General features: G+C 40.4%; 2 protein-coding genes across 2 annotated transcripts in view; one reads left to right on the top strand and one right to left on the bottom strand.

The window, feature by feature from the left end:
• Positions 1-10,111, bottom strand: part of LOC135714932 (inactive dipeptidyl peptidase 10) — a 190,286-nt gene extending 180,175 nt beyond the window's left edge. The window contains exon 1 of the mRNA XM_065238327.1: positions 10,060-10,111. Within this exon, the coding sequence (XP_065094399.1) occupies positions 10,060-10,111 (52 nt within the window). The remainder of the gene's footprint in view (positions 1-10,059) is intronic.
• A 1,422-nt stretch (positions 10,112-11,533) lies between these two features.
• On the top strand, positions 11,534-12,451 carry LOC135714931 (uncharacterized). Its single transcript, XM_065238326.1, has 2 exons — positions 11,534-11,824; positions 11,885-12,451. Exons 1-2 carry the CDS (start codon positions 11,534-11,536, stop codon positions 12,449-12,451), a joined length of 858 nt encoding a protein of 285 aa, XP_065094398.1.
• Positions 12,452-12,812: the final 361 nt, after the last annotated feature.

Here is a 12,812-nt window from a genome sequence, read left to right as displayed (position 1 = left end):
TGACATCGATCACGCAGTTTGGTATTGCCCGGGTAATGACACCTCCAGAGCACGACTATTGGATACCCTAGTGGCCCGAGGTAGACAACCCTTCCGTGAAGTAAGAGATGTATTGGGAACACGTGATCTTCCCTACATGCAAGCGATCTACGTATTCCTTTGTTTGTCTGATGTTAGAGTTTGATGTGACTACCCAGACAACCAGAATGCACGTATATTAAAAGTTATTTTCGTGATATACAAACATATATACAAACAAACAATTCGTATAGAATGCAAATAAATGGTTTATACGTACAAAAGTGGAGGCCATATACGTGCATATTAAAATTTATTTTTAAACGAGTTGATTTAACATCATATACGATTTAATCTGTAATAACAAATTCATTTTGAAAAGTCTTACGATGTAATCTGATTTAATTTGTGATACAGTACGACGAAAAAATGAGTCATCGCATATATTTAGATCGGAAATTTGCATTCTATACGATTTTACTTAAACATAATGCGAGGTATGCCATTCTAATATGCAATTTTGACTTAAACTGTAGCAATTAACGATACTGTCCATACATTGTTATCCGACCTCTGGTTGTCTGGGTATCCCCTCCTTTCCAAACAATTTCCCGCCATTGTGTCCCGGTCTTATTATCCTCCTGTTCCTGTGCTACTTGCCCCTGCCCAGTCAGGATTTGGTCAACCGTCCGAGAGTAGTATCTGAAGAAGGCTTCAGAAACCAGTTTCCTACCTAGATCCTTCCAATTGAAATTGTTACCCATTAACCTCGAGCCCGCCACGAGTAATTGGTACCCAATACTAACCTAGAAATACTGCTATTTAAAATGTAAATGTAATTACTGATTTTGGCTCCGCAAAGTGTCACACACGACTGAGCCTAGTAAATAAACGAACTAGTTTTAAAAAAAATCCATTTTAATAGCATATTTACACGAACTAGCACTGTAATTTAACAAATTTTCATAAAAAAAAATGAAATTTCCAAGGGCTGTCACTAGTTGATCACCGTCGGATAGTGCTTATTCCTGTCACCAGGCGCGCATTATTTTGAGTTGGATTCGTCAATAGTCAAAGGACAGTGACCCAAAGAACGTCTTTCTAGGTTACATACACCGATCAGGTTAATCGTCAAACAACCATCGAGTTAAACGGTCGATAAAGTCTCTGATTAAATAATCAAACAAGACAAGCCCAGCAAACATTACTGTGCAGACATAAAATACTTGAAGATAGAGAGAGGAAAGTGAAGGAGAGTAAGTGGAAGAAACGGACAGCAGGTAAATTCCCGGAATCACTATTTTGGTTCAAAGGTCCTAATGTGAACCGTTTTTCTGTTAAAACCCCGCTGTAATTTATATACAGTACCGTTGACCGGTAAGTTTTTTTTTCTGAGATCCAGCAAAATAAAATGCCGAGCTGCTTGGCCCGAGCAAAGTTTGAGATCAAATTGAAATCTAAATTTGACACCATACGAATTCATCGAATTCCAAGATGGTGAAACTAAAGTTCTGCCCAAAAACACTCAGCAGCACGAGACTCGTCGAACTGTGTCTCAGAGTCGGCGTACTACTGGGCAAACTAAAGGAGCTACGGTGACTAAAGGGCACTCAAGTTTTCAACCTAACTGAAACACAGAGCGGATCAACTTAAATACTGTATTTCTCCCGATTAACGATGCACTATGGGGTGATGATGATGATGGTCCCACCTCTTACTCCTACAAAGGTTTGAGCTGGACGATTTATCTTTAAGATAATTAAATATGACATTTTAACCAGGTTAGCAAACAAAATCGAACTGGTTACAGTTAAAGATATAAATTCCCTCTAGAGTTTACAGTTGCTTCACAGCGATATAAATGTGGAAGAGCTCAGGCGTCCACCTCTTAGTTCGCCATTTTGTCCACTCAAAATATTCATAAGTATTACAAGCAATCAAGAGTTAATGAACAATCAACAAAGCATCCTATTACACTAGCAACACCGCAATCTGATGCTTTCATAATTTTCATTCATTTTTCAATATCAGGAATGCTCACGAACCCCAACATTTGCCAGAAAACTTACTAATAACTCAAGGTATCTTCTAAATAAGCTTCAAAATTGCATTGTTTTATCAAATTTTAAATTCAGTCCTCTATATCAGCAACACGCGCGCGAGGCTCAAACCGTTGAAGATTTTTTTAAAATCTACTACTGTTTAATCAAACATTAAAAATCCATCATCACCATCATGGCGAACAGAAATAGTTTTTGCAGTGCTATAATAATTATTAAAAAGTCGTTATGGCTATACATATAAAATAATCCGTTAGAGATAACTTCGTCAAGATAAATAATTTGTCGATTTATAAAAAAAATAATCACTGGATAACTGTTCAAAAGACATTTTTAACGTGTGAAATGCAGTGCCTTTTAAATACTATAAGTGTTGCTGAACGTTTGATATGTCTAAGCATCTAATTGAAAACATTTATTCCTTTATAATATAATGAATTTTGTGAAGCACATGTCAAGAAATGTGGTGTTCTTATTTTAACCGCGTTTCTAGTATTATATCTATGAAAGTCACTTCCTCTTTCAATTTGATCACACAAATATCGAGGCAGCAAACCGTTAACTACTTTAAAAATGAACACCCTAGTCAAATATACAATTCTTTGCTTCACCGACAACCATTGTAAGGCGTCTAGCATCAAAGTTGAGGAAGTGAATCTATTATATCTCAATATCAAACGCATTATTTTATTCTGCAAGCGCTGTAATCTCGATATTTGTGTTGCATTGGCCAGAAATAAAATGGAAGGGCAAAAGTCAAGATGAGGAGAGATGATTGATTTGTATAGCTGTATTTTACTGGCAATAGTTAAATCATTTTTCAGTCGACATAGAATTCAATACTTCTTGGCAATTTTCTTGATGACATTATCAATGTGACAGTTGAACTTAAGTTTGTCATCAATAATCACGCCAAGATATTTAATCTCCCGAACGCGATCAATAGTCTCATCAACAATTACTGCACAGACGTTCTCATTTAATGAAATTACCATAAATTTAAATAATATAATTCCTTAGCTGTGTTAGTTTGCGGCTTCCTGCACGCCTATAGCTGTCCCGATTTTCCCCAGCGGGGCGGCCTCGATCAAAGGTACTTCCCCCAAAGACGATCGGATTTGGGTGAAACAACAAAACAACAAGAAGGAATCAATTTTAGACGTCTATTATCCACTTATCTGTGTCCTCCTCCTCGCTGTTGCTGCTGCTGTTCGGTGGGGCCCTTCGATGACGGTCTGGCGGCGGTTCTGCTGCTACAAAGCACGGACTGTGCTGAACGGTTTGCTTCTTTGGCTGCTTAGCAGCTGTCCTTAACACTTAGCGGGGGGGGATGAGCTGGGCTCGACTGTTGGCAACCCCGGCAGACACCGCAGTGTTTCTGCCCAGGCGAACTCTCCTCTGGTATCGCCTGATTCGTCCTGCTTGACGATTAACTGCGGTGGCGAGACTGGCTCTATTGGCTGAACAACCGCAGTCAGGACGGCGAGTGTCTACCTGATCCTTTGTGGTTAGCCGGGAAAGCGATTAGCTCCTTAGTGTTTAGCTTCCCACAATGGCGATCCGACACTCTGTTGCACTCAACAACACTAATTTTCGCTGCCACGGGGCCGGCTTCCACTCGCGGTGCACTGGGAAGATGCGTACTGGCACTCGCGTCGTGGCTAGGCAAACTTTTCCGGGGCTTATGAGATGGATAATAACTATGTAGGTCATGACCTTTCATACACATTTCCTGACAGTTGGTGAAAGGTCATTTGGATTCAAGCTGCTGCACGGGTAAGTTGGACATTGATAAGCTGTGTCGTGGGTGATTTGCCCATAATTAATATCGGCGGATTTTCAAATTTCTGGTGATCCTGCCAGGAGACGAACCTGGAGTCTTGGAGACCCCCGATAGGTAATAAAAGGGCAAATCACCCACTTGCAAGGAAAATAGGATAAAAACGCGACTTCTGAATGCGAGTGAGGACGGATTTGCAAAAATCGTCTCCTCGTGGTGGCACTGCCACAGGACGGCCGTTCTGATAAAACAAGTGAGGACGGATTTGAAAAAAATCGTCTCCTCGTGGTGGCACTGCCACAGGATAAGAACGCGACCGGGAAGGCCGTTCTGAATGCAAGTGAGGACGGATTTGGAAAAATCGTCTCCTCGCCGTAGAAAAGCCACAGGAGAGAACGCGACCGGGACGGCCGTTCTGAGAAAACGAGTGAGTCCTTCTTAATGCTGCCAACAGAATAGCCGGAGGTAACGGAGCCTTCGACGGAGCCAATCTGAATCGCGATATTTATAAACGCGATCGGAACCGCCAGCAGGGGATAAGTATGCAATTCCGGCAAAACCAAGTAAGGATGATTGTCATGAAGGAACAACAAGCAAATACAAAGAGAAGGTAGAAATCAAACGTTGACAACCGGTATCTAGATCCTAGATACGCATTTGCATGCTGCTGGAAATTATTTGATGAAAGATGAGGATAAACGGATTAAAAGTAAATAGTTGAGAGCCACACTAATAGAATTCCACACATTTTTATGGGCGAATTTCCATGTAAAATTCCACATGATTTTCATGTGACCACACATAAACAGAATCCACCCAGAAGCGCACATGAAATATAAGAGTCAAATGAATAGTATGTGTGGTTACACATGGCTTTTATGTTTACACATATTAAGTATGTGTCCGACACATAGATACCAACAATCAATACGAAACTAACGATTTGAAATTGGCTCACTACTTGACTAGCCTATTGATCCCAAGAAAATCGATTAACGTACCCCATTCTAGTATAAATTCCACTACTACACTATGTTTGTTTTGATTCGCTATGAAAGTTTGACAGATAAAATGAGGGGTTCGTGGATTTTCCTATGTTTCGAGGGGTGCATCGATTAGCTTGGGACCGAAGATAGTACCAGAGCTGAGCCAAAAAGTTGAGCTCGTTTCTTCGGGACCTTCTGGTCTTAGAGTAACCTCTATGTAGATACCATTTGTTGATCACATTGCAAAAATTCATGTGTGGGACACATAAAAACAATCTTTGAAATTTTATCAGTGCATGAGAATGAAGAAGAGCAGCACTATTTATTTTTGTGTTGTTATTGAACAATCTCAGTGATTTCCAGGATCTCCTGTTTATTTATTAGGCTGTTCAAAGGGTTAAAAACCAAGGACGCAGTCGATTGACTCTCCCACCAAAACATGTTTAGCAAACATAGATGAATTCAGTACCCAAAAGCTAAGGCTAACACTAGGAAGTAACTGAAGGTCTATTGCTGCTTCTACACAGCAAAAAAAAAATGTAATATCTATCAATGTAATTCAAGCTGATGTATGAAATAATGATGTAATTGTAAAAAGCAGATGCAATATTACATCAATAGATGTAATTTTGTTCGCAAAATCGATGTACATCGTACAACGTTATATTACACAACCGATCCTGGTTGCAGCAGTTTGGATGTAATATTCAACATCTTTTTTTTTCTGTGTCCTATCGCCAGTGGGAATTTTAGGTCAAATCCTTCTTGATTTCTAGGTCGTACACTGAAAAAAAAATTCACTTAGTTTCTATTAGGAACGCACATAGTATTTTTCCAAAAATAAAAAAATGATTTTTACCTGAATATCACATAGCATTAGAAATTCTATATAAAATCATATAGATTTCATTGGACACATAACGTTCATGTGATTTAGTGGTGCAATTTCCAATTATGGGATCACATGAAAATTATGTGAAATTCACATGGAAATTTTCCACTGGTTATATGATTTATTTTATGAGTGTAGCATTGTCCGAGTAGCATGATGATAATGTAGAGGTACATTTTCCACTTGCCGGGTGGGTCATAAGTACAGGTTTCGGCAAACGTCTACCAGAATGAGAAACGGTAAAGAAATTTCTTCCAGCAGTGGCCGACGATCTCGCGCTTATCAATCTTATCATCGTTAAAGCAAGAGGAATGAATGTTGTACAAAGAAAAACTCACATTCGTGTTATTTGATGCACGTTTTACTTTTAAACAGGACAGGCACAGTGATTACCTTCGTATATACTATGCAATATACTCAGATATAGCTCATTTAAACATCCATGAGAACTTGGCAATGTAAACAAACAATCTCAAAAGTCATAACTGCAGGGTTGCCAAACTCATGGGATATTGAGATCGACAGCTTGATTGTCACACTTGGGCACACTCGACCCAACGCTTGCCACAGTTTTCGGTACAGATAAAGTTCTCGGTCCAGATTGAGGTGTGCAGAGTTGAATACCCCTTGCATATGATAGTTATTTTATAATTTTCTTTTTGCTCGAATGTTATTCTACCATTTGTGTTGTGTGAGAGAGACGACGGTAGAGCATGAGTGTATGAATACAAACAGACTGTCGCGCACGACAACGAAGCGAGTGTAGTAAAAAACGTCAACCGTTTCAACCCCTGTGTCTGACAATGATCGCGTTGAGGCTTTGCTGCAGAAATTGTCCGAGTCGAACAGCAGATACTGTGATCTGGCTCCATATTACCACAGACAAACAGACATAACTCTTAGAAGAAAATTCTTCAAAAAATATTGTCAAGTGTATTTTGCATATGCACTAGCACCATCTATCATCCACATTCCCAAGCATTGATGTGGAACCAGAGCATCCCTCGTTCATGCAATTTTTCCACCAGTTGCTTTTCCCTCGTTCTGTCAACGCATCAGCTGTGTTGATTAAAAATAAAACAGATGAAAGTCAGTGATGTCGGTTCTACGAAATTTTCCGTAGATCTACCCGCATAAACGCGAACCATATCTTGACCTTACCGAACATGGTTAAAAATTGTTTATAATCCTTGCTAAACTTTAACTGAAATGGTTATGGAACTTTACATGAACGTTTGTGTGATAAAGTTTAGTATTATGGTTTTTTGGAAGTGAACCTTACAAACAATGGGTTGTTAAGAACCATTACCATTTAAAATTTTAGTTTTCTCCATACATTTTCGGAAAGAGAACTATATTAGAACCTTTTTACTTATGATTTGAGAACTTTAATGGTAATGGTTATGGTATTCAGTAAGGTCCATGGATGGTTTTGTAACATCGATCAACTTTATGTGGAATATATCGCGAATAGGTTGCCTGTAAATTAATGATTACCAATTCGTGATATATTCCACGTAAAGTTGACCGACAATACAAAACCATCCATGGACCTTACTTACTACCATAACCATTACCATTAAAATTCTCAAACCATAAGTAAAAAGGTTCTAATATAGTTTTCTTTCCGAAAATGTATGGAGAAAACAAGAATTTTGAATGGTAATGGTTCTTAACAACCCATTATTTGTAAGGTTCACTTCCAAAAAACCATAATACATAAGGTTAAAACTTTATCACACAAACGTTCATGTAAAGTTCCATAACCATTTAAGTTAAAGTTTAGGAAGGATTATAAACAATTTTTAACCATTTTCGGTAAGGTCAAGATATGGTTCGCGTTTATGCGGGTATAGAATTGATGGAATTCTGCAGAAATACGGATCCGTAGGAAAAATTCACAAAAACTAAGGACTATTTTTCAGGGATTTGTTTTGTTTGTTTAGTGTGCTTTTTCTTTTGCTGGAAACAAGTTTTTAAACGAGGTAATGCATCACTGATTATTGCCCTTTCTACCACCGCTCATCACTTCAATGTGTGTACAGAAAAAAAATATAATATGTATCAATCAATGAAATTCATGGTGAAGTATTGAACTTCAATAACTGGTAAAAGGGGTAAAAGTTGATAGAATATTACAGTCATCAACATGATTTGCTCTCGAATTATGTGATAATCGTCCAGCGTAATATTAGGAACGGAGTGACTAATGTGCAGCACTTTTGATGTAATATTCAACAACTTTTTTTCTGTATTCGTCAGATGTGGTTTGTGTCTCCAGTGGGATGCCTTGACCACTTATCATTTTCAAGAGCTAACATCTACTAACTAGACGTGAAAAAGAACTGGCATCACTGATAAGTTCGAAATGTGGTGGCTTGCTCAATGCTTCAGTGGCACCACCATGACAAATGCAAGCACATTCCGCACTAAAACATTATTTGCGATGAAAGTGATTGTGAGTGTTATGTCTGTTTGTCTGTGATATTACTGTGAAAATCTCCAGTCCATTAACGTTGTCAAAGCGAGTTTTAATTCTATACGCATCAATGCCGCCGATGTCACTTGAAAAAGATACGGCGATTTGTTTTTGCTTATATGAAAAAATGGGAAATACTGGTTTTAATGTAAAAATTGTCGCTGGTGGTTCAACACATTTTTTGCGGAACACAACTACAAAATATTGTTTTCTCTGATTACGCTAAAAAAATTCGAAAAAATAAAAAATAATAATATGGAAATAAAATCAACTCTTCATACATTTTTGTATTAACATTATGTCAATAGAAAGGTGGGTGTAATTAAAACTGATAGCATTTAGTGATTCATTAACATTAATTATTGTTTAAAAAAAACATTTAAAACTTTTATACCGAAGGAGAGGGAAGATATGAGATGGATAATAACTAGGTAGGTCATGACCTTTCATACACATTTCCTGACAGTTGGTGAAAGGTCATTTGGATTCAAGCTGCTGCACGGGTAAGTTAGACATTGATAAGCTGTGTCGTGGGTGATTTGCCCATAATTAATATCGGCGGATTTTCACAGGGCTAAGGGAAAAAACGTCTCCGAACGAAAAACCCGCGTAGACTCCACCGTGGCTCGATCTGTTTTTGTTTCACAACGTCACAATAACAAAAAAAAAAAAAACCAACCGCCATCGCTCCTGTAACCACGCTCGACTGTTCTGCGTTTATGTTTTCACCTTCTTTGCAGCGGGAGGAGCTTTATGAGCCTAATTTTATTTGGGACGCGATACATTTTAAAACGATAATTTTTTCCTATCTAACTAAACTAACATTAAAAAAAAAAACGAATAAAATAACGTGCAAAATTTACAAATTAAAATTATTCACGAAGGCATAGTGATGAGTATGCCCGCATAAACGCGAACCATAAATTGACCTTACCTAAAATGGTTAAAAATTGTTTATAATCCCTGCTAAACTTTAACTGAAATGGTTATGGAACTTTACATGAACGTTTAATGATAAAGTTTCAACCTTACGTATTATGGTTTTTTGGAACTGGACCTTACAAATAATGGGTTGTTAAGAACCATTACCGTTCCAAATTCTTGTTTTCTCCATACATTTTCGGAAAGAGAACTATATTAGAACCTTTTAACTTATGATTTGAGAACTTTATGGTGGTAAGCTCCAACTGATATTATCCTCGGATTAAATCCCGATCAAGAATGTCCGGCTGCTTTGATGTCGACATCAGAGTGAATCAACGCGGCTTTAAGCAAATATTTTGCAGATCATCCAAACAGGGACGGTATTAAAAGTTAATCCGAGTTGGAGCTTACCACCATTAATGGTGGGTTCAAAACTCAGCCATCTAAAATGATCCATTTGATTCAAACATAAATATTTTAGTTTTAAACATCCCGCATAAACGCGAACCATCACATGACCTTACCGATAATGGTTATAAATTGTTAAAATTCCATAACCATTTCAGTTAAAGTTTAGGAGGGATTATAAATAATTTATAACCATTATCGATAAGATCAAGTGATGGTTCGCGTTTATGCGGGTGTCGCCGGCCGTGCAATGAAAACAAAAACAAATTTACTTTGACTATATGTTTTAGTATTACTTCTGTGTGAAGTCAACGATTTACATAGTTGAAGATGCTAATTTCAAATAACAGACTGTAGTGGTAATTTTTATACGATAGATGGAGTAGATGATAGTATAGAGTTTGATAGTTCCGTTAGAGTACGGCAGTGTGAAAATTCCATATAGATAGTAGAATAGCGAGCTAGGACAACTTTTAAGGAAGATACAAATCGGTTTTTTCATCTCTCTTTACCAAACTCCCCCTTTGGAGAGGGATGGTGAGGAGTGGTCACCCTATCATCCATCGGGGCGCGGCAACAAAGTATCACAATGTGGCCCTTTAGAAACGACGAAACGTTTGAGCACAGCAATATCACAACCCACGATGTAATATCTTATTCGCTAGACGGTGGCTTCATCCTGGTGGCCGTCGTCGTCGTCATCGTATGGAAGTGGCGGCGCAACATGAGCCGCCTAAAATCACTCGAAGCAACGTCGAGAAGGAACAATCTCAACGTCTAAGCGGGCGTCATCCGACGCCCGCCGAGTCAGCAGTTTTGGTGCACCCGGCACCAAGAAGGATGGCTCGGATCTGTGCACACGGCACCAGCAGAGTAAAATTATACCCAACTCTGTAATGAAAAATTCTAATAAAATTCAGTCTTGATCAGAACATCAACCGCGTCGAGTTGTTGATTTATACCACAGCTTCTTGTGGGAATAGGGTCTCGGCCTATTCCCTAGTTTTGCTGATTTCAGAGTTGTTGTAAACGGCCCTTGCGGGAGCGGGGCAAGCAATGTCTGATAGCAGAACCATTTTTGGTGACCCCGACGTGATACCAGCGCTAGTGCGTTAAGCCCGGTCGCGAGTGCAGTTAAGTGCATCTCTAAAAACCGTGATTGTCGATGCTGCTCCATAGCAGTAAATTAACGATCGTCTATTGATTGCCCGCGTGCAATCTCAGTGATACCGGCGCTAGTGCGTTAAGGCCGGTCGCGAGTGCAGCTAAGTGCATCTCCAAAAACGTGATTGTCGGTGCTGCTCCATAGCAGTAAATCAACGAACGTTAATTGATTGCCCGCGTGCAATCTCAGTGATACCGGCGCTAGTGAATGAGCCCGGTCGTGAGTGAAGCAAATTGCACTTCCTAAACGTGATCGCTGCCGGAGCACCGCAGTTGCAAATCTAAAGTGTGTGAACATCACCCGAAAGCGACCCTTAATTAATTGCCCGGGTGCAATCTCAGTGATACCGGTGCTAGATGGTCGGCCCGGGTGTGAGTGAAACTAATTCCATCTTCAAATCGTCATTATCGCTGCTGTCCAGCAGCCGCCAAATCAAGTGCGTAAATACCGCCAGTGCACGATCGTTAATTGATTGCCCGCGTGCAATCTCAGTGATACCGGCGCTAGTGAGTTAGCCCGGTCGTGAGTGAAGTAAATCATACTGCCTAATCGTGATCGCTGCCGGAGCCCCGCAGCTGCAAAACTAAAGTGTGTGAATATCGCCAAAGAGCGATCCTTAATTAATTGCCCGGGTGCAATCTCAGTGACACCGGTGCAAGTAAGTTAGCCCGGGCTGCGTGAATATCTCCCGAGAGCGATCGTTAATTGATTGCCCGTGTGCAATCAGAGTGACATAGTGCATAGTGAAAATTGCCGCCGGCAATTGAACATTACACTTCTAACGTAACCCGGTGAACAAAGACAAATAGTGCACAGTGAAAATGCCGCGAGCTGATGAGGAGCGGGCCGAGTTGGTGGAAACCAGTAAAAACCAGCTGGTCGCTTTGGAAAACAGTATGAAGCGGATGGCGAGTGACGCCAAGAAGTTAAAAGACCAGGCCCACACCTGGGTGCAGATAAAAACAACCACAGGAATGCTGGACGGCCTGTACGAGCAGGCGTCTAACGTCTTGCTGCGATTGAAGGGCCTTGATGGTCCTCAACAGCGTAGAGAGCCTTCAATGGCTGTCTACCTGAACGCTAAGGTGCTGCTGGAAGAGATGGCTCAAAAAGTAATGCCAGCGTCTTCAAGCAGCTCTTCGAATCCGCTGCTGGACCATACTATCCAGTAGCCTTCAGGGCGATCCGACCACTTACCGCGGATCGAACTTCCAAGATTCAACGGTTCACCCACGGAGTGGCTCTCGTTCAAGAGCCGCTTCGAGAAGAGACTATCTGCTCTTAATGAAGATGCGGATAAATTCGCATTTTTAGGGAAATGCCTAGAGAACTTCGAGCCTGCCAAAAATTCAATTGAGGCACTCGAAAACTCGGGAACGAGCTTTGCCGAAGCTTGGCAAAGGCTCGAAACGCGCTTCTACAAGCGCAGGATAGCCTTTGAAGGCTACTTTTCTAAGCTGCTCAAGGTGAAGAAAATCATGAGTCCCAAAGCCAAGGGAATTCTGGCTCTGATCGATGTAGTAGACACCACAGTCCACGCCGCTCACCAAATCCAAGGTGAGCGGAATCAAACACTAGATTGCGTTGTCAACGGCCTAATTATTGCCATCGTAAAAGGCAAATTAGACGACGCAACCATATCCAAGCTCGAAGAGAGCTTGGATCTACAAAAGATATATATTTGGGCCGAATTCAAGGCCGAGTTGGAAAAGCGGGCCAATCAGTTGGCCTGCCAATAACTGGAAGAGGCTCCGCCGAGAGCGCGTCATAACAAGACCGCAGCAGTAGCTACGGCTACACAAAACAAAGAGCCAATCAAAAAAGCTCAATCCCAAAATAACAAAAAAAAATGCTTCGTTTGCGGAATTAAAGAGCACAGCATCTTTTATTGTGCTGCTTTCAACAAGCTTCCCATCAAGGAGCGGTGGGAGGCTGTGTCAAATGCCAGGCGGTGCTACAACTGCATCTCCTGGGGACACTCCGTACAAAAGTGCCCCTCTAGCCTCAATTGCAAGGAATGTGGAGCGCGCCATCATACGCTGTTACATTTCGAAGTTGCGGAGAACCCTCCGCAGACAACCCAAAAGGTAAACAAAGGAT

Source organism: Ochlerotatus camptorhynchus, unplaced genomic scaffold, assembly GCF_037179485.1.
Source record: "Ochlerotatus camptorhynchus isolate MF236.1 unplaced genomic scaffold, CSIRO-AGI_Acam_v1.1 ptg000766l, whole genome shotgun sequence".
NCBI classification, from domain to species: domain Eukaryota; kingdom Metazoa; phylum Arthropoda; class Insecta; order Diptera; family Culicidae; genus Ochlerotatus; species Ochlerotatus camptorhynchus.
This window is presented reverse-complemented; position numbering and strand designations above follow the sequence as displayed.

Bases quoted from the DNA above. Each gene is read 5' to 3' on its own strand.
- LOC135714931 (XM_065238326.1), top strand. From the start codon at position 11,534: ATGCCGCGAGCTGATGAGGAGCGGGCCGAGTTGGTGGAAACCAGTAAA. The intron at 11,825-11,884 runs GTAATGCCAGCG...ACTATCCAGTAG, and splicing joins TGGAAGAGATGGCTCAAAAA to CCTTCAGGGCGATCCGACCA.